This window comes from Bombus bifarius, unplaced genomic scaffold, assembly GCF_011952205.1.
Source record: "Bombus bifarius isolate JDL3187 unplaced genomic scaffold, Bbif_JDL3187 scf7180000007996, whole genome shotgun sequence".
Lineage (NCBI taxonomy): Eukaryota > Metazoa > Arthropoda > Insecta > Hymenoptera > Apidae > Bombus > Bombus bifarius.
Window position 1 is genome coordinate 1,220,206 of NW_022884376.1, and position 18,345 is coordinate 1,238,550.

The 18,345-nt window shown below is 46.5% G+C and overlaps 3 protein-coding genes across 4 annotated transcripts; 2 read left to right on the plus strand and 1 right to left on the minus strand.

Moving 5' to 3' along the window:
* Window positions 1-7,786: 7,786 nt before the first annotated feature.
* On the plus strand, window positions 7,787-13,823 carry LOC117206061 (zinc finger protein ZIC 1-like). Its single transcript, XM_033445058.1, has 3 exons — window positions 7,787-9,433; window positions 11,393-11,536; window positions 11,625-13,823. The coding sequence occupies exons 1-3, from the start codon at window positions 9,051-9,053 to the stop codon at window positions 12,883-12,885; spliced, it is 1,788 nt and encodes a 595-aa protein (XP_033300949.1). The 5' UTR covers window positions 7,787-9,050; the 3' UTR covers window positions 12,886-13,823.
* Window positions 13,339-17,997, minus strand: LOC117206060 (nuclear pore complex protein Nup54-like). Of its 2 annotated transcripts, none has more exons than XM_033445057.1 (5): window positions 17,796-17,997; window positions 15,795-16,298; window positions 14,818-15,725; window positions 14,517-14,744; window positions 13,339-14,443 (listed from the first exon to the last, which is right to left on the minus strand). In XM_033445057.1, the coding sequence occupies exons 1-5, from the start codon at window positions 17,893-17,895 to the stop codon at window positions 14,321-14,323; spliced, it is 1,863 nt and encodes a 620-aa protein (XP_033300948.1). In that variant the 5' UTR covers window positions 17,896-17,997; the 3' UTR covers window positions 13,339-14,320. The 2 variants fall into 2 exon arrangements, with proteins under 2 accessions (XP_033300948.1, XP_033300947.1); XM_033445056.1 differs by having other exon boundaries at window positions 15,795-16,301.
* On the plus strand, window positions 16,478-17,776 carry LOC117206062. The gene is made up of 3 exons (XM_033445060.1): window positions 16,478-16,767; window positions 16,830-16,976; window positions 17,062-17,776. The coding sequence occupies exons 1-3, from the start codon at window positions 16,741-16,743 to the stop codon at window positions 17,449-17,451; spliced, it is 564 nt and encodes a 187-aa protein (XP_033300951.1). The 5' UTR covers window positions 16,478-16,740; the 3' UTR covers window positions 17,452-17,776.
* Window positions 17,998-18,345: the final 348 nt, after the last annotated feature.

The following is an 18,345-nucleotide window of genomic DNA, read 5'->3' on the forward strand; positions in this document are numbered from 1 at the left end:
TTTGGATGTTCGGAACCGGCACGGCCCACGGGGAGGGGCCCACGAAACGTGTTTGAGGAAAGTAAAACTTTGCCTGTTTATTTTTGACCTCGTGAACCATCCAAGGGGTCCCGTCAGGTTCTCGGACAAGGTAAAACTCACGGTCTCCCCTGGATCGTTCGACGACGTTCGCGACGTTCACGACGAAGAAAATACTCCGAAATAGCCGTACGCGTTTCTGCTTGAACGATTCTCGACAATTTCTATCTTTTCATCGAGTAACTCTGCACCGGCGTAACTTTAAACATTTAAACGCCGAAAGGCTAAACGGCGAAGAAGAAAACAACGTATCGTAGTCGAGGCAGCGGCAAACCGTTAACCGATCGCATCGTTACGACGCTGGAGGAGCTTTACAACTTCCTAGTGAGGTGCGGCGGGGGTAGGGTCGCTATCGTAGCGAATGAAACACGCGATGAAGATGTCATCGGGGTCACGGATAAAGGGCAACGGAAGTTTAAGCGACACTGTGTAGTCTCGACGGGGGTCTGCCGGTGACTCGTCTCTGGACCTTAAGCCGTCGTTGTTGACTCGGAGGAACGAACAACGGATAGAAACGGACAGAGAAAAAGACAGAGAAGCTAAAGCCCTGTTCGCTCGGCGCCAGGGGCCTATTAAAAATGATGCTTAAAGAACGAATTATGGAAATGAGCCGTTATACCAGCTCTGGGTTCCCATATTACCGACGACTTAGTCCGCTCGCGTTGAAATTACAGGTTGCGCTCGTCTCCCTCGTACTTCCCCCTCCTGTTCTAAGTCGGGAACAGGCCGAGCCCCTCGGGGAGGAATACATTACGTTGATTTTCGGAATTGAAGATTAAAACCTCCCGCCGCGGGGGCTTCTTCTCGATCTTCTTCCTGCCTCGGCGAGTGGAACCACCTATCCCGCGCGCGCTCTCTCTCTTCACGTGATCTAAACGATCTTCGCTCGTCTTGTCGGTTCTTGGATTCGATGCCCTCGGACTAGCAACTTCGTAACCGAGCCGCTGTTCGCGTCGTTCCCGTAACTTCCACGCATCCATCTTCCTCGCCTCTTCGTAATTGGGCCTATCGAACGAGATCGCGCGTCGCGCGCCCATCGCTCTTCGTATTCGTCGCGTGAAACACAGCCACGTTTTCCACGAGTCTTTCGTCGGTGTTCGTACGGCCAGAGAAACACGGTTCGGAATAACGGTCGAGAGCAGGGGATCGACAACGCGATTCGGTTCACGCGCGATATTTAACGCAGAATCGGTGTATCGCGCGTGAGAAAGTCTAACGGTCGAGAGCGTTGTTCGCGGCTCGCGATTTCTCGCGGTCTTCTAATCACCCGAGATCTGGAAAGGTCGACGAGATTTTCGAGAAGCTCGAAAAGGAGAGCGCGTCGAGTCGATGGCCGAGACGAACGCGTAAAGCGAGAAGCTTTCGGGCCGAACGTTACCGTCGTATTGGCTTCTTCGAGTAAAGTTCAACGCGTCCGATCGAACTCGACGTCGATTTATTTACGTTCGCGTCTAGACTGGAATTCGATCGAGGTTCAGTCGGCTCCCGCTCGGCCTGTTATCGCGTGCTCCATCATCTCGAGCCGACTTACAAACATCCTTATAGAAAAATAAAGCGTTATCTCGCGATCGTCCCCGTAGCGGCGCGATACATAGCCGTTCGTTGCTGCGTTTAAAGAGGGCGATAAGATAGATGCGATCGCGTCGTTGTTGTTGCTTGTACGACTCCTCGTCGTCGGCTGTGAACTGGAAAGCGTCGACGCAACGCCAACGGAAACGTTGATAACGCGGATAAGAACCCGCGATCTTAGCCTGGTCATCGATGTTAACGAGCTTCTAAAGACAGGTGTTGCAAAATCGACGGCAAACAAAGCGTGCGCAACGCGAAACGTAGGAAAGCTAGGAGAAGAAGCAACTTGCGAAAGGAAGCGCAGCGGGCGAGTGTCGCGATCGACGGCGCCGTGTTCCTTATAAAGCGGTCACGTGACCGCACAGGCTCGACGAATCAGCAGACGGTAGCGCCATCGCCGGGAAGGGAACGGGAGGAACGCGAAGCGGGACCACGAAGAGGAGAAAGAAGAATAAGAAGAAGAGACAGCCGCGGAGGAGCGAAGGGCTGGGAATGGGAGGGCAATGAAGGGGAAGGGGAGGGGAGGGAAGGGAAGAGAGGAAAAGAGAGAAGAAACGAAAGTTCGCTTCTTTCTCGGTAGCAAGGTTCGAGTCGGCAGAGAGGTAGAGGACCCCCGGCGTGCTCTCCTGCTGTGACCGGTAGCTATCCTCTGTCCCGTTCGTAATACCTACGGAGAAGGTGTGTGCGTGCATCGTGATCCAGAGACGTGTGCACACGTACACGGTGCACGGTGGTTGGACGCGACTCGGTGTGCGCGATCGAGGACGCTCGTGACGCCTGGAAAAGGACCGGAGGCGCACGCCATACCGATATTAATATTCCATCCTGAAACGTGATAAATCACCAAAGGATACGTCGTTCATCCCCGGCGGCGTCCTCGTCGCCCATCTCGTGTTACCCCGCAAGGTCACCGCGGTTCGACTCTCCCGGCCGTGGTTCCGTGGATTCCGTGCGAGTGACGCGATCCTCGAGACGGGTTCGACCGAACGATCGCTCGAGAGACGACAATTATTCTAATTGGTTCGGCTACCTGGCTGAGACGCCCGGCAACGCCTTCCTTCTTCTCGCGTTCGAGAAAAGCTAGGGAATAATCCGACCTGTTAGACCGATGGAGGGTCCGTGCTCGGCATTCAGACGAAATCGTTCGACGAGGCGGCTAGGGTTCCTCGAGTTTGCTTAATAAGTAGACGGATCCGGTGGTTGCACTCGAATTAGTCCAAACTCGGTTCCGTGAGACAAAGCTGATCGTCGACGGTCGTGAGCCGACAGCCCGACGTTGGTCACTTCGCTGAGAGTTGTGGGAAAGAAACGGAAACGGTTCGGCTAGGAAGCACTCGTAGGCGAAATTTGCCGGGAATGAGATCGATCGAACGGGGATCGAAGTAGCGTGGAGAGTCGTCGAAGGTAGAGTAACCGCGGGGGTTTCACGGAATACATCGGCGTTGGCCGTCGCGAAAGACGAGAGGCCACGACGGTCTTCCCTCGACGGCCGTGCTTCTCTCACGGCACTCGAGGCTCGCGTCGGTATCGGTTGCCGGCGAGGCAGCGAGAGAAAAAAAGAGCAGAACCACGATCGTTCCGGCCCCCAACAGCGCGATCGAATAAAAATGTGCGCCGAGGACGTCTACGTTAGACGACGCGGTACCCCGATCGAACCACGGGAATTTCAACCCCCGCTGCGCCACCGACTGCGACCCTCTACCGTCCTCGCGAGCTCCGATACCCTGCACCCTCTCCGTTCACAGGGTATTTCTGTAGCGGCAGCCACACGCAAAGTGCCACGCGTTCTATATATGCGTTTCGTTGCTTTGGTGCGAGTTAAAACGCCGCAAACACACGGGTGCCGTGTAAATTCTTGCTTGGAGGTCCGTGAACCGCCGCGTCCTTCTCCTCTACCTTCGACCCAGCTCCCAACAGACGACCACGGATCTTTAAACTAGCCGATGAATCGTGTTTCCTCCGTAATCCCCTTGTTGCTCGAGGAAAGCTATAATTCGTGTGCGAGGCCTTGGATACCGATCCGGTGCCCGTGTCCATTAGTAAATAAAAGACAAGACCAGCTACCGAAAACGATTCTCTCGTTGGCGAGTCGGGGATCTCGGAAATTCCCTCTGGGCCTGTGGAAGACGTTTCGCCGGTGGAATACCGAAATCAAATCTAAATGAAAGATCGGAGAGGCTGACGGCGGGGGCAGAGGGTGGAGAAACCTCTTTCGGCGTTCCATGGACGCGTAAGCTGCGCGACAAGGAGGGGTACGCAGAGAGTAGAGAGAAAAAAGAAGAGAGAAAGAGAAGGAAGGAGAGGTGGAAGGATCAAGGGAAAGGGCTATCTCCGGCGGATCTCAATCTAAAAACTCCGAACATATTTTCTCGAGTTTAGAGCCGGGTCTGGATCTCATTGGTCCCGCTGGAATCTCCGTCTTTGGCTGTCCGTCTTTCTCCTTCAACCTTTTCATCCTTTCCCTTCCTTTTCTCCGTCTCTTCTACCTGTTCGCCGCGTTCTTCGAGATCAAAGCGCGCCGACGCCGGCAGTTCGGTCCGTGGGGTGTCATGCGAGACGAGGGGTGGCGATCCATCCGATGCAAGGGACGAGAGAAAGCTGTTGGTACCATATTCGTTAATATCCTTGCGTAGGGCCGCTGGGGGTATCTAAGGCCGGCGGCCGGTATCACGGTTCCACGCAACGATTCGCGATGTCGAATCGTCGAAAACGCCTCTTAGAAATTTTCGTTCTCGCGCGTTTCACGCGATACGATCCATCGATGGTGTACCGTCTGCTATACGTTTTATGCACGGCTGTTCGTGGTCGTCGATGATAAATTTATTCGTCGAACTTCGCGTCTCCAGATATCCGAGATCTTAGACAGATTGGTAACGCTACTCTGCCAACATCGCGCGCGATACACGCCGTATACGGTTTCGTCGTCGATGTGGAATGGACGTCGCGACTCGTCGACTTGTATATCTGTACACGTCGATCGAATTGTCGCGGAAAAAATGAAAAGCGACGTGCCGAAAATTTATAAGATACGATCGGATGGAAGCGGAGACACCAGGTATATACCGGACGTTGATCATCCTCGAGTTAAGATCGACGGACAATGGCAGCCCGCGCTCCTCGGGAAATCCTTAATTTTTTTCTTCCTTTTAACGTCTATCTTCCGTCTGGCATCTGCCGTGTCGCCATCAGGATGTCGCTCGCGCCACCACTCTTTGTCTCCTTATTACGTCCAACCCCCTAATGCCTTCTTGATCGTTTCTTAATCTCTCCACGAGCGTAGTTTCTTTCATCCATGTGTACAATGTGTACGATACGGCTTCTTGCGACGTAACGCAAGTTGGACGGTGAACGATACGTGGAACGAAGCGAACACGTGATTCCGAAGGGGGGAAAGAAGTAACTTTTTCGAATCGCTCGTGCACCGCAACTATATCGGTGATATCACAGCGTGACAACGACGCGGAACGACATCCTGCTTGTACTACGTCAAAATTCGTATCTTACAACGAGCGATACCGGAGAACCACCCGCGGTCTTCTTATCTAACAAGCAGCGAGATGTGCCACTTCTCACGTAGATAGGTTTTCTCCTCTTACGAAGATCGTGAGCATCGGTTCTTCGACGATCTCGAGTAGCCCGCTGGCATGATCGATCGTCCAGAAAAATCCGATACACGTAACGTTAGAAAAATGCAAACAACACCGCGACATAAAAAATGCGTCGCCATTCTTTTCTACGCTTATCTGGATTACCGTGTTATTTAGCGCGTAGATCCATCGAAATGGAATGTTTTCGTCGCGATACAGATAAGAAAGAAGAAACGATGCTATGACGAAAGTTTGCCTTAAAAACCGTTTGAGAACCACTGCCGCTGATAGCAACAGGTGGATCTTGATCTTGACTCTGGTGCTTGTTTACCAACGCGCACGAGACCAATTCTGACCCGCGATTCCAGATTAGATCGCCGTTCGATTAGCATCCTGACGAAGAAACGTCCATCGTTTCGCGTCGATAAATTACTGCGTGAAGGCCGGGCACCGTTCGATCCGAAATTGGCAAATAGGTACTTGCACGCGAAAATCCAAAATTTTGCCTGTAACAAAGGAAACGTGGTTGAAAATTTTCTCATGGAGCGTAAAGTTCGTCCGCTTTTGAAGGCTCACAAATCTCGCCTAGTTTCCCCGGTTTTGTTCGCGAAAGATCGAACCGTGGGGAACAAGCGAACAGCGACGTTCGATTTTTCATTTCACAGAGAATGGTCCATTTATCGTAACGTTCAGGGTCGGTTGGCACGCATCTGCTGCGGAAACGTCGCTTTCCTCTCGAAGATAGTTTCGTAAGCGATTCTTGTTTGCTCGTTCGAAAGCAAAAGCCAGATGATTCTCGTAATCGTAACCTTGACACACTATAGTTTATCGATATTTTCATTGACATTTGTAAGATATTTTCGGTAGCGTTGAGAATCGTCGCAGATACGATCCGAGTCGGATAAATCTGTCTGTAATACCAGAGATACGCGATCGCTCGACCCATGATCCAACCCACGATGATTATTGACGGCTCGTTGATCTTTTCAGTCGCACGCAAGGTTGTTTGCGCGCGATGATCGAACGCTGGAGGATCGGAATAAATTCAAGGTCGGCCCATCAACGGAAACAGGCTCGAATCGATCGTCTCGACCGGTCCGAATGCACCCACGGACATATTCGACTTTCGAGCAGCTGCCCCCTACTCGCATCGAACGCGATTAGTTTCGTGTAATCTGTTCGATACCGCGAATCCGGCAGCGCTTGCGGGACAACTAGCCGTCGCGATTGGTGGTCCGTGACGAGAACACTTGCGTAACTCGAAATTTTTTCTTCGTTAAGATAGCTCGAGACTCGACGTCAGACGTTTACTGCGACGCACCTCGCCGCTTGTTCCACTGAAACTTCGTAGAGGAGGTCCGGTTTTATTTGCCCGTCGCTATTCCGTGTCAAATTCCTTCCTCTTCCTTGAAATCGTCGCTGTTCGAACGTGCTCGACGTGTTTTATTTCGCAAGTTCTTTCGATAGGCTCGGCCACGTGACGATCGATTCACGATCCCTCTGTTCTAACTTTTATCGAGGCGATTCTCGGTCCGAGAATCGGCTGGTCCCCGATTATCGTCGATCGAATCGCGATCGTTAATATCGTTACGACACGATCACGGAAAAACACGCGTTCGCGCACGATGGCGACGAGACCTTGGTCCAACGAAGGATTTTGAAACGTAAGCGCGAGGGGGCCCACCCACGGTGCTACCACGTGCTACTTGCGATGCTGAAATTTTGACTCGTGGGAGGGAATTACTCGAGTCGAGGTCTATTGACTCAGCTTGCGAGCGCCCATTCGCGGCAAAGCGTTAATGCGAGTCGCGATAACGTTGCGCAGGCATCTCAGAGATACCTACGCAGAACTTTGTTCTCATTCACTCGGCGGGGAAAGGGGTATACTTTGAATAGGATTCACGGGTGCGAATCCTAAACGATTGTAGCACCTGTCGCCGTCTTTTTCCTCGCTCAAGGCACAGAACCATCGGTTTTCGTTGCAACGACTGGTTACAGATCGACTCGGAAGCTGCTACCGATGATTAAACGTGGCGTCGTTCGAATAATCCAGCTGACGTCCGAGTTTCAAGAATTCCGAGTTATTTCAAGATAGCTTCTCGACGATTCTCTACGATTCCTCGAAACATTAGCTGACGTACCGTTACTCGAAGACACGACAAATCGGAAGATTTTGGGGATATTCTTTCGTTTTTTTTTGGACGTGTAAATTTGGAAAATGAAAAAGAAAAGTTATTCGACTAAGAGTAAACGTTCGTATAAATCGTGTTTGTCGAAGCGTATCGTCTTTCGAGATAAGCAACCGACAAACAATCGTCGATGATCCTGTAAATTCCAAATGTTGGCAAAACTGGCGCCGTTTTCATCTTCCGTAACATAACGAGTTATCCAACGTTGCTTTCGAAGATATCGGTAAGTCCACACGGTTCCGTCCACTGACGCATTGCAGTCGGTTGTTATCAACGTGGATGTATTGGTGCGCCCGGGCGGAGAGGCGTGGGACGTTATCGGCGACGATAGCGCGGCTATATATAAAGCGGCTGGTTCGTCGTTGACATTAGTTCCACGTTCGTTGCAGCCTTTTCGCAACAGACGGCTTCCTCTTGTTCTTCGACTGCCTTTCTTCTCCCTTCTCTGTGCTACGCTGCGCGCTCTCTGTCTATCAGTCTTTGGCTCTTGAGTTACTCGACGAGGATCATCGATACGCGTCTGCGCCAGTAGTCGACCACCGTGGTACGCGATTCATCGACGTCCCTGGGGGGTAACTCCGACCACCTGATCATCGACGCGTCACGCTGCCAACCGGAGCCGAGATCTTCGCTCCGAGATAAAGAGGGAAGTCGAGGCAGAGAGATCCAACGACGAGATACGAGGAAAGAGAAACGAAAAGATGGAGGCGACGTTGTTCTAGCGTCAACAGGAACCGATCTGTGGAACGTTTGACAGACCAGCAGTAGGCTGTCAGAGGGGGCTGTTCCGTGCGCCACGGAAGCCTCAAGTCGATTCGATCGGGCTTGCAAATCGAATCGGTGGTATCGTTCGGCGAAAGCGACGGCCTCCACGAGGAAAGGGTGCTCGCGTTTGATGAGTCTGTCACGGGCCAGCCTAGTTATGTTCTCGATCGAGTACAGCAAACAATTCCTGAGCTACCGTATACTCAAGTCGAACCGGTTCAAGTACATCTGACGATACGGACTCGGACTAAGTGTGATAAAAGTGTGCGCGCTACGGCGAAAGTGTGTATGTGAGCGTACTGTGCCGTGCTCGACTTGTCGTTGGCGACGGTGTTCAGGAAAAGGAATCGAAAGCGCGACCAGGTTCGAAAGAGAGCCCACGAGGATACGGCAAGACCTGGAAAGTCTTGTTCACGATTTTCATCGATGCGCCGATCGTTCTCTCGGTTCGTTACGAATTGAGATAAACGAGACGTCACCTTCGAAACTCGTTGATAAGACGACATTTTCGAAGGCGTTCGAGGTCGCGATTCGAGGAAAGGACGATTCCGATCAACGGGTGGCACGAGTCGATCACAGCCAGATAGATATAGGCAGCCGATGAAACAAAATTACATTCCTAAAACTTACGTATTTCCTTTCCATCCTACAAATCCATTCCAAATTCTATAAAATTGTCTATCAAAGTGAACGCGATAGTTGTTCGATTTTTCCGATCCTTTCTCACCTAAGTTCTCGTTGATCCAGACGACGTACACGGCGAACCGGTATCAGGAAAATTTGCACGTTTTTCGATCAAATTGGCGAGTTCCTCGACATAACGAAATTAAAGGCAACAGATAAATACAAGAAAGAATAAAACATGATCGTTTACGTTCCGGGTAGAATGCCAAGCCACGTTGGTCCGTACGGCTCTGTTCGCTATCCGGGCACGCTGCTAGGAGTGGTGCCGGGTTTTTACAGCCCGATTTCCGGTTACTCGACCAGCCCAAACCCCAGCTACTACGAGAGCCTCAGCCTGCAACAACAAGCACCGCTGGACCTTCCGGTTTGGCCACGAAGCATGCCGATCGAGGAAGAACTCGCAACTTCCCCGTCGGCCGTGATACCGGGTTTGGGAGTCTCGCCGGATGGTTTGGCAAACGGTGGACCACCTAGTCCAGCTCACAGCGACTCGGACGCCTCCAATTCCAGCTTGGAACTTGGCTCCATTCGACGCGGCGAAAATGCTCAACTAAAATGCAGGTAAATTGTACACCGCTATTTCCATTCTAAAATAGTCCTAAGCTAGAGTTTCGTAACAAATTTTCAGAGACAGTTCGAGACGCTGTTCGTTCGAGTAGTAAAGATATTTTGCCAACACCTAGTGTCGTTACCGTACGCTCGTCCGGAACGGAATTTACGAATACGCGATCGTTATCTGAATCGAACGCGGATATGTCAGACCCGACCGAGTCTGAAACGCCTGTTTATTTTCGGTTGTGCATCTCGTTATCAGAAAAATAGCCTGATGCGCAATTACGTTTTCTTTCGCTCGTCCTTCGCCCAAACGACTCGCTTCGAGCGACTGTTCACACGAAGAACGGTTTTAGTCGACGATGGTCACCGGACGATGAGTTTCTACGCGAAACGCGCGCAATTCACGCGCAACTCTCTTAAGTGACGCTAATTTATCCGCGGCGCGCGCGCGCGGTTACGTTCGCAGCACGCGTCCCATTCCGGTTCTAACCAGTTTCCCGTATCCGTCGCGATATCAAACGGCATTCTGCTCTTTTTCCACATCTTTCCTTCTCTTTCTTTGCTCTCCCCTTCCCGCTAGATTCGACCGAGACTCTAAGAGTTGTCTAGCAGCTCTTCGATCGAAATTCGCGCGAATCGATCGAGGGAAACACCTTATCGCGCGAGTTTCACAAACTCGAACAAGAATCCAGCAAGCGAGAACCGCAAGTTGGAGAAAGAAAAAAAAAGACAAAGTATAAAAATAAGTAAAGCCAGCGGGGGGAGAGGATAGCGAGATATCGAAGCGGTTAACGAATCTAAGTGATTACAATACTAGAAACAAATGTCAAATTTCGATAACCCTGAAACAACGATACGCGATTACACGGTAAGATGGCATTTAGCTTCGTCGAGAAGATTTCGGCTGGCGAAACGGTGCGATCGTTTATCGCGTCAACAACTCGTTACGTGCTCGCGCTTTGCATGTGGTAGCCTCGTGCACTCGGGAATGCCTGCTTTGTTATCACCGTGGCAATCGTGGACGATGTTGTCGTCGCATCGTTGTAATTGCGACGCTCGTACGCGTCACACGCCGAATCTTTCGTTTTCCTTGAAATTCGATAAACGCTGAATTTTCCGTGAATTCGCGGGATCGCGAACGTGAGTCTGATAAAAACGAGAAAATTCTACCGGCGATTACGCGAGTATGTAAGAGCGGTTCCGAGGGATTAGCTGACGTCGCCTTGATCCACAACCTTTTACGCGAGCATATCGTTCACGGATGCGACGTCGTTTGCTGTGATAGTATCAAAGCCCATGTGTCCAGATAAACTGGTGTCAAGCGACGCCAATTGCACAACGGACGGAATTGGTATCAATTGGTCGGTTGAACGGATGTTCTTGACGTAAATCGCGCGTCGATATTTCAACCGAACGCCCGCGTCGCGTCGTTTCAATCCCACTATTTACGTTTATGTACGTCGACTCTGGTTCACGTGATAGCGTGCTACTGGCGGCGCAACCTTGAAAACCAGGGAACAACTCGAGTCGATCTCGAAGCGAACGAGACTTTTCGTAGGTTTCACGAGCGTTTCTCTCGAGTTCGAAGCGTAGGGATACAGCGACGCGCGAATCGATCGAACGATCAAGATGCACGGGGCGACCCTTCTCGCGCGTGTTGGTTATATTTAGAAATTCCCGGTATATGAGCGACAGGGTGAATAAGTAATATAAATAGATCGATTGACGGGAAGAATACAAGATTCGAGATATTGGCCTTAAACGATAATCATCTTATGAACGGCACGATTGATGGGAACGATCCAGCGATCAAAGATCAATAGCCCTAAACGTTTCGCGACTATTCCCGTGCGATCGCTTAATACGTAGTTACTTACGTTCCCGATGCTGACGGACGACACAGCGAGTCGAATTAAAATCGTACTGGCGAGACCAAAGGCTAACGCGTCTTGCTCCAATTCGCAGATGGCAAAATTGTGGTCGTTGGTTCACATCCTTGGAACAGCTGGCAGGACACGTTGCGCGACTTCATGCTGCGCCCGGACCACGTGGTCTTTTTTACTGTGGCTGGGAAGGGTGTGCCAGAGGTGAACGTGGATTTAACGCCAGGTAAAACCTTCTTTTTATTTTTCTAGAATTTAAAACCGATCGAGTTTCGAGTTTCGAGTTTTACCTCGCTACTTCTTTCGTTATCCAGGTACAAGATGCTGGTGCACGTTCGAACGCACACGAACGAGAAACCGCATCACTGTTTCCAATGCGACAAAAGCTTCAGCAGAGCGGAAAACCTAAAGATTCACGCTCGTTCTCATACCGGTGAACGCCCTTACGTCTGCCCCGTTGAAGGCTGCAACAAAGCTTACTCCAACTCCTCGGACAGGTTCAAGCACACCAGAACTCACGCCGTGGACAAGCCTTACTGCTGCAAGGTACCTGGCTGTCCCAAGAGGTACACCGATCCTTCCTCCCTGCGTAAACACGTGAAAACCTACAGACACTACGTGAATAATAACGACAAGGTGCAAGAGAAAAGTTTCGAGGAAAACAATTCACAGGAGAAGGCGAGATTCGATACCGTAACGCCGGAGAAGCAGAGCAGCAGTACCCATTCCGAGTCGTCCGACAAGAAAGACAGCAGCATCGAGAGCAGCGTATCAGGGTCTAGTCCAAAGGCCAGCAATAGCTTCGAGGAGCAAAGGAATTTCGTCGAGTGGAATAACATGTACAACCTGCAAGACCAGCGCAAGGAACAGGAGCACATCACGCCGAGAAAGACCTACGAACAAGAAGTGAAGATCTATCCGAGAATTTATGACGAGAGTTACATAATACCGGACAGAATTCAGGTGAATCCCATGTACGTATCCAACAACCCGATCATCAAGGAGAGCCCACCTCAATCGGTTCAGTCGGTCTCGCCTCGGACCAGTCCGCACCATGTCCCCGACACGTTGCCTCATATCGGAATGCAGTCGACGCCCATCAAAATCGAGGAACCCATCGAATGCCCTAGTAAGGTCAGCACGGTCGATTACAGGAACATCGAGTCGATTATCAACAGCACGCCCTGCAAAAAGGAGAACGTCGTTATTTGCGATCCAGTGAGACATTCTGTGATAAAACGAGCGGAAGACCTGAAAATGGAGGTCGAGCAAATACCGACCAAGGAGGATATGTGCAAAGACACCACCGATTGCTGTTGTCGTCACAAGTGTTGCGTGCACAGTAACGACAATATCTTGGAGAAAACGAAGATTCTGTCGGATTTAATCCTCAAGACGCAGAATCCTCTGTTCAGACACCTGTTGGGCACGGTGGATCTGCAATACGGATTACAGAATATGTGGGGCAACATTGTGGACACGAACAATACATGCGGACAAGACCTTCGAGTCAAGAACGAGAATGTGGTAGAGATGGAGCAGGATCTTCCATTGGATTTGACAATCAATAAATAAGGAGAATTTTTCACATCGTATCGAAGTTAGCGTTGCAACGAGTAAAATTAGAACGCTCGGAACTATGTAGGTATATTTTTCTCGCAACGAATCGATGAATTTTTTGAAATTCTGGAGAAGCCTTAAATTACCGACCGTGGCCAGGGTTCGAACATCTTCGAGGCCGTCCTGGAATCGAGTGCCTCGAGTCTTAGGTCGTAACGTCTTATTCGGTATTTTCTATAAATCCAGGGCGACTTTGAACATTGGAGAATTTGAATTTCTACTCGGGCCATGGTTTTTACTTCCGTCATTTTACGTCAAATTAGTCTTTCGAGATTAGCGAGGCAGCGTAAAACGTTTGAGGATTATTAGTTTTGCCTAGTTTATTCGATTCGATGATAACTAAAAACTATAAAAGTTGATTAATACTAGAGACAGATAAAGGTTGATAAAATGTATCGGTTTGAAGGAAGGTTTGTTGTTGGTGAAAAGAAAGTTGTCCGTTTTCGTTAGACTGTGAAGCCAAATATATTGTAATACGTTAATGTCTGTCGAACGATGAAGTTAGTCGAAGCAGAGATAGTTTGATATCGAATGAGGTTTGCTCAATCTTAATTCGTTAATAACTCCTTTAGCAACGTAATTAGAAGAGTCTCAGATTTAGATTTACGGGTAGTTCGAACGATCGTCTAGAACGAAATCATCGTCGATACCTGTATATACACACGTTAAACCAAAACCTAACAAACAAAATAGAGTAAAGTAAATGAGAACATAAAACGTGTTTCATAAAACTCCCAAGTAATATTACGGTCAAACGACCGCTGTATCATAATGTGTCTGAAAAAAGTGATCCGATATGTAATGTTCAACATCTATGTATAATATGTATATAAAGTTGTATTATGTATAAGGTATTCAAGATGTTAGACGTATGAAGGAAAGTACTGCAATGAGAAAAGCGTGTTTAACGACATTAAACTATTCAATAAAAACATTATTTATGTAAAAAATGTTTATTCTTTTCTTAGCACATAACAAGTTTTGTCTTACCCTCGATGTTGGAAGTATTGTATAACCGCATTTTTGATAATATCAGCAAAACGGTCACGTCTATAAAAAACTTCTCTCTTGTTAAATATCGCCAAAACAGGTTGATTCGATATTGACACCACTCATTTAATACGTGGGAAATTATCATAATTGATAAACGTTATCTTCGAGCAAAATAAAGTTTAACATCGTAAAGACACGTGTTTAACTCATAATAAAAAAAATCAATAGTAGCAGTTAGGAAGTAGATTCAGAATGAATATGGCATCGATTTTACGGAGGTGCAGCGTTTCTGTTGTTAGCTGGATTTACAATCTTATTATCGGCGATAATAATGACCATATCTCTTTAAGTAGGTTGACAAAAATACGCAAGAAAATTGCGTTGCTATATATAATTCTCACGATATATTATGACTCATTAAGAGTTCAGACATGCCGTCTTTAATGATTTTCAAACTTTCTAGATCGGAGTTTATCGTTGCTATAAGTTGTGCCATGCCCTGTTGCTCCATTGTTAGGTACTAATAAAAAAAAAAAGCACCGATTACGTATGTAGTCTGCGATAACTTTTTCGTAAACATTTTCTTTACGTACCGCTTTTATGTCATCCTGTGCTATGGGGTCCATCGCATACCTTTCCTGATTTTGTGTGTCTATATGATTTCTCATTCTCAATTGAGAAAGCATTTCACTAATTCTACCTTTGAACTGAGTTGGAGCGCTAACTTGGGAATGCATAGATTCGAACCTACGTGTTAGAACTTCTTCCTCCGGTTGCAGAGACAACCCAACTTTACGTGTAATTTCTTGACGTACCAGTACCTAAAGAAATATTTAAATATATAAATTGAATGTATGCTAATTGAAATAATTACCAGAAAGTACATTTACATACCTGCAACACCCTGTGTTGTAGTTCTAACAGAGTCCTCCGATGTTCCTTTAATCTAGCTTGTATCGCCGTATGTTGTCTCTGTAATCTTTGTATTTCATCAGCCGCCATGTCTAGGAAATTTCTATGCCTTGTTGTTTCTTCTTCTTGACACTTTAACCTGTGTTTAACTTGTTGGAAGCCGATCATTGGCACAGGTATATAAAGTTCTGGATTGGGATTGTCCAGTTGAGCCTGTTTCCATAATCGTGGATCGATTGAACAAGGCGGATTGTCTAAGTATTCCTTAAGCTGTGCAGGATCTAATTTTACTAAAGGTAACATATCTTCTACACCATTTTGCACTAATTGTTGCTTTTGCATCGGTTGCGATAAATACGCAACTAACTCGCTGGCAGGGATTTTTCTTGGAGCTCCGGTAATTCCTTTTTCAGTGATAAAAATGGTCACCTGACTTTTGTCTTCTCCAGTTGCTTTAATATTGTCTATTGTAAGCGATAAATTCGGTTTATTTCCCAAAATATTATTCATAAAACCGATCAATTGTGCCTCGCCCTCTTTAACATCCTTTTTCTTTTTATTGAAACAGAGTACTACCAGACCGTCGTTGTTATCAGCATCGGGCATCCGACTGTACCCGATAGCTTTGAATCTACATAGTGGATTTTCTTGATTAAGCTCTATAGGTGGAGCATTCATATAATAATAAGCTTTTCCAGTTCCCCATAAAGCTTGTATGAGGTTCCATCTCGCGATAATATTGTCACGTTCATCGTTATATAACTGGCAATTAAATACGGCATTGTATAACGCTTCGGATATGGTATTAACGGGCTGTTGCTGCTGTTGTTGTTGCTGAAACTGTTGTTGAGTCTGTGCTAACCCAGATCCAAACCCCGCAAATCCTGTACCTGCATAGATAATTTAATCTGAGTAAAAAATATGTTGATAAGTAAAGGAATGGCGCAGCTACCACCAACCTGTACCAAAACCACCAAAGCCAGTGGTTGTAGTTGTTGCCGTTGGTTTTGCGCCGAAAGCACCAAAACCTGTAGATGTACCAAAAGTAGGGGCTGTACTTGTAGTACCAAATCCTCCAAAGAGGGAAGGCGCAGAGGTGGTTGTTGTAGTCCCAAATCCACTGAAACCACCAAAGCCTAAAGACGATGTCGTAGTGGTTCCAAATGTACCGAATCCAGTGGTAGAAGCTGGTGTGCTACCAAAAGCAGAAGTGGTGCCGAATGCAGTGCCCGATGAAGCAGGCGTACCAAACACTGGAGTAGTTCCAAAACTAGTAGCGGAAGCAGCAAAACTAGGTGCCGAGGCAAAACCACCTGTTGCTGTGTTGCCAAAACCAGTTGCAGCTGGCGTACCAAAAGTGGTACCACTTCCAAATCCTCCTGTTGCTGGAGTTGAAGAGGAACCGAAGAGACTTGGTGCTGAGGTAGCCGGCGTACTAAATCCAAAAGATGGCGTTCCAAACCCTGAAAAAGTGTTTGGTTTCAATATTTAATAACGATACGGCATATAACTATATAAGCAATATATATAGAAACGAGACGTTCGAGGTACATAAATACGTCGGTTATGAAAAAATGTAAAGATATACATATATATATATATATATATATATATATATATATATATATATATATATATATATATATATATATTATGAAGTTGTACAATTTTCTTACTGAAAAGTTGACTTTTGTTTTTACTGATTTGAAACTGCTTCAAGTAGAAAAACTAGTATATGACAGAAATGTCTTGCACCAGATCGCAATAATAATTTGCACTGTATTCGTTCGTAAAGTTTAACTACACGCGTTCAAACGCATCGAAAAAATCATATAATTCGTGTTCACATGATAAAAATTTATTAAAAGTTCCTGAATTATAGATAATTGCATAGCAAAAAACAATATGTCGTATATAAATGAGCAAAATCAGGTAAGGCTGTTAATAAAGCAAAAGTATAGTGAAAATCTAATTCGACTAATGAAATTAAATAGGGAGGCAAATATGGACAACTTGCTAAAAAATTATTAAAGATAGCTTCAATATCTGGTAGGAAGGTTGCACTTCGTCATGTTGGTGAACCTATCGATTATTCTACTGAATTGTTGCACGAATTTGGTACTACAGATATAACAATTGGAGTATGTTTTAGAATTTTTTTTATACATATTATTACATTCTATATTATAGCATAAATTATAACATGTTCCATTGCAATTTGCGAAGGACGTTACAGCAGATGTTATGATAACAACAATGGGTAAAATTCCAAGTGAAATGTTTTACTTAGAGGATACAGTTGCTACCGTAGTTCCACAGAGAATACAAGAAACATCTACATTTGCAAAAGCTATTGTGGCAACGCAAGAGTATTATCGACCAACGGAGTCCTCCAGCCATTCGCCGGTCTTAATTGCTTTATTAACCGCTCTTTTTATAATATTGTTATTATGCTGCATTACGGCATGTATCGTAACTAAGTCAAAGAGGAGAAATAATTTCTTTGGGAAGGGAAACATGGAATGCGAACCAGGATGTACAGGACTGAATCAGCCTCTGCTAGGAAAACTTTCAACCACTACAAATAAAACCAGCATTAGCTCTTTGAGAAATTAAAACTGATTTTGACACTAACTTGCATAAAACTTGCAATAACTTTTTATCGAATAAAACACAGTTTTGAGGAATTATTAACGTGCGACGTAAAAGTGTAATGCAAGCTGATTATATTATGAGTAGGCATTGTGATGAAACAACACATTGAAAAGTGGAGTGTTCTTCGAATTGATATTCCAAGAATATCTACAAAGACAAGTTTTGGAAAAGTTATAAGACATATGATAGATTTCGGACCAATGGAAAATACAAAATGATAACTTTAATGAAAATACGTTTGAAAAGGTCACATGTAACTATAGAACGAGCGAAATGTGACTTAACCTATAAACTAGACAACTTACCCGGTTTTACTGGTGTCGCCGTAGTGGAAGCCGTTGCACCAAAGCTAAACGCAGGAGCGGGTGTCGAAGTTGTTCCTCCGAATCCCGTACCAAATGACATTTCTCAAATTAAACTAAATTTAACGTATTACGAAAACAGTATTTACCGCGCGCGCCTTATAATTTCGTATAAGCGACAATGTAAGGAATATGGCGGCTGACATGCGCCGCGAATACGAATTTCCGTTTTGGTGCAGACACGATGTCACGTGATCATGCTAAATGCTGATTATTCAAATCACAATACGCGGCAAAATCATGCTCTTAAATTGTAACTAAGTTTATTTGATTTTTTAATACAATTGTATTTCATTTGTACTACATATTTTTCATAATCGCCATATGGATCTATGATGTATTAAATATACGTATTTCTTTAGAGAATCATACGTGTCGTCCCCTAATATCTCTCAAACAAAGTTCGTTTGATTTCCTGGAAACTTTTTAAAGTTCACGATAGTAAAATTGCGATGCATTCACGCGAATTAAATACTTCCGATTTTAAATTCGA

What these genes read in the sequence shown, in the direction of transcription:
- LOC117206061 (XM_033445058.1), top strand. Translation starts at nt 9,051, where the DNA reads ATGATCGTTTACGTTCCGGGTAGAATGCCAAGCCACGTTGGTCCGTAC. An exon ending in AATGCTCAACTAAAATGCAG is followed by an intron (nt 9,434 to 11,392) that starts GTAAATTGTACA and finishes TCCAATTCGCAG; the next exon opens with ATGGCAAAATTGTGGTCGTT. An exon ending in GAACGTGGATTTAACGCCAG is followed by an intron (nt 11,537 to 11,624) that starts GTAAAACCTTCT and finishes TTCGTTATCCAG; the next exon opens with GTACAAGATGCTGGTGCACG.
- LOC117206062 (XM_033445060.1), top strand. Translation starts at nt 16,741, where the DNA reads ATGTCGTATATAAATGAGCAAAATCAG. An exon ending in ATATAAATGAGCAAAATCAG is followed by an intron (nt 16,768 to 16,829) that starts GTAAGGCTGTTA and finishes GAAATTAAATAG; the next exon opens with GGAGGCAAATATGGACAACT. An exon ending in CTACAGATATAACAATTGGA is followed by an intron (nt 16,977 to 17,061) that starts GTATGTTTTAGA and finishes CAATTTGCGAAG; the next exon opens with GACGTTACAGCAGATGTTAT.
- LOC117206060 (XM_033445056.1), bottom strand. Translation starts at nt 17,895, where the DNA reads ATGTCATTTGGTACGGGATTCGGAGGAACAACTTCGACACCCGCTCCT. An exon ending in GGCGACACCAGTAAAACCGG is followed by an intron (nt 16,302 to 17,795) that starts GTAAGTTGTCTA and finishes CAAACACTTTTT; the next exon opens with CAGGGTTTGGAACGCCATCT. An exon ending in TACAACACAGGGTGTTGCAG is followed by an intron (nt 14,745 to 14,817) that starts GTATGTAAATGT and finishes ATATTTCTTTAG; the next exon opens with GTACTGGTACGTCAAGAAAT.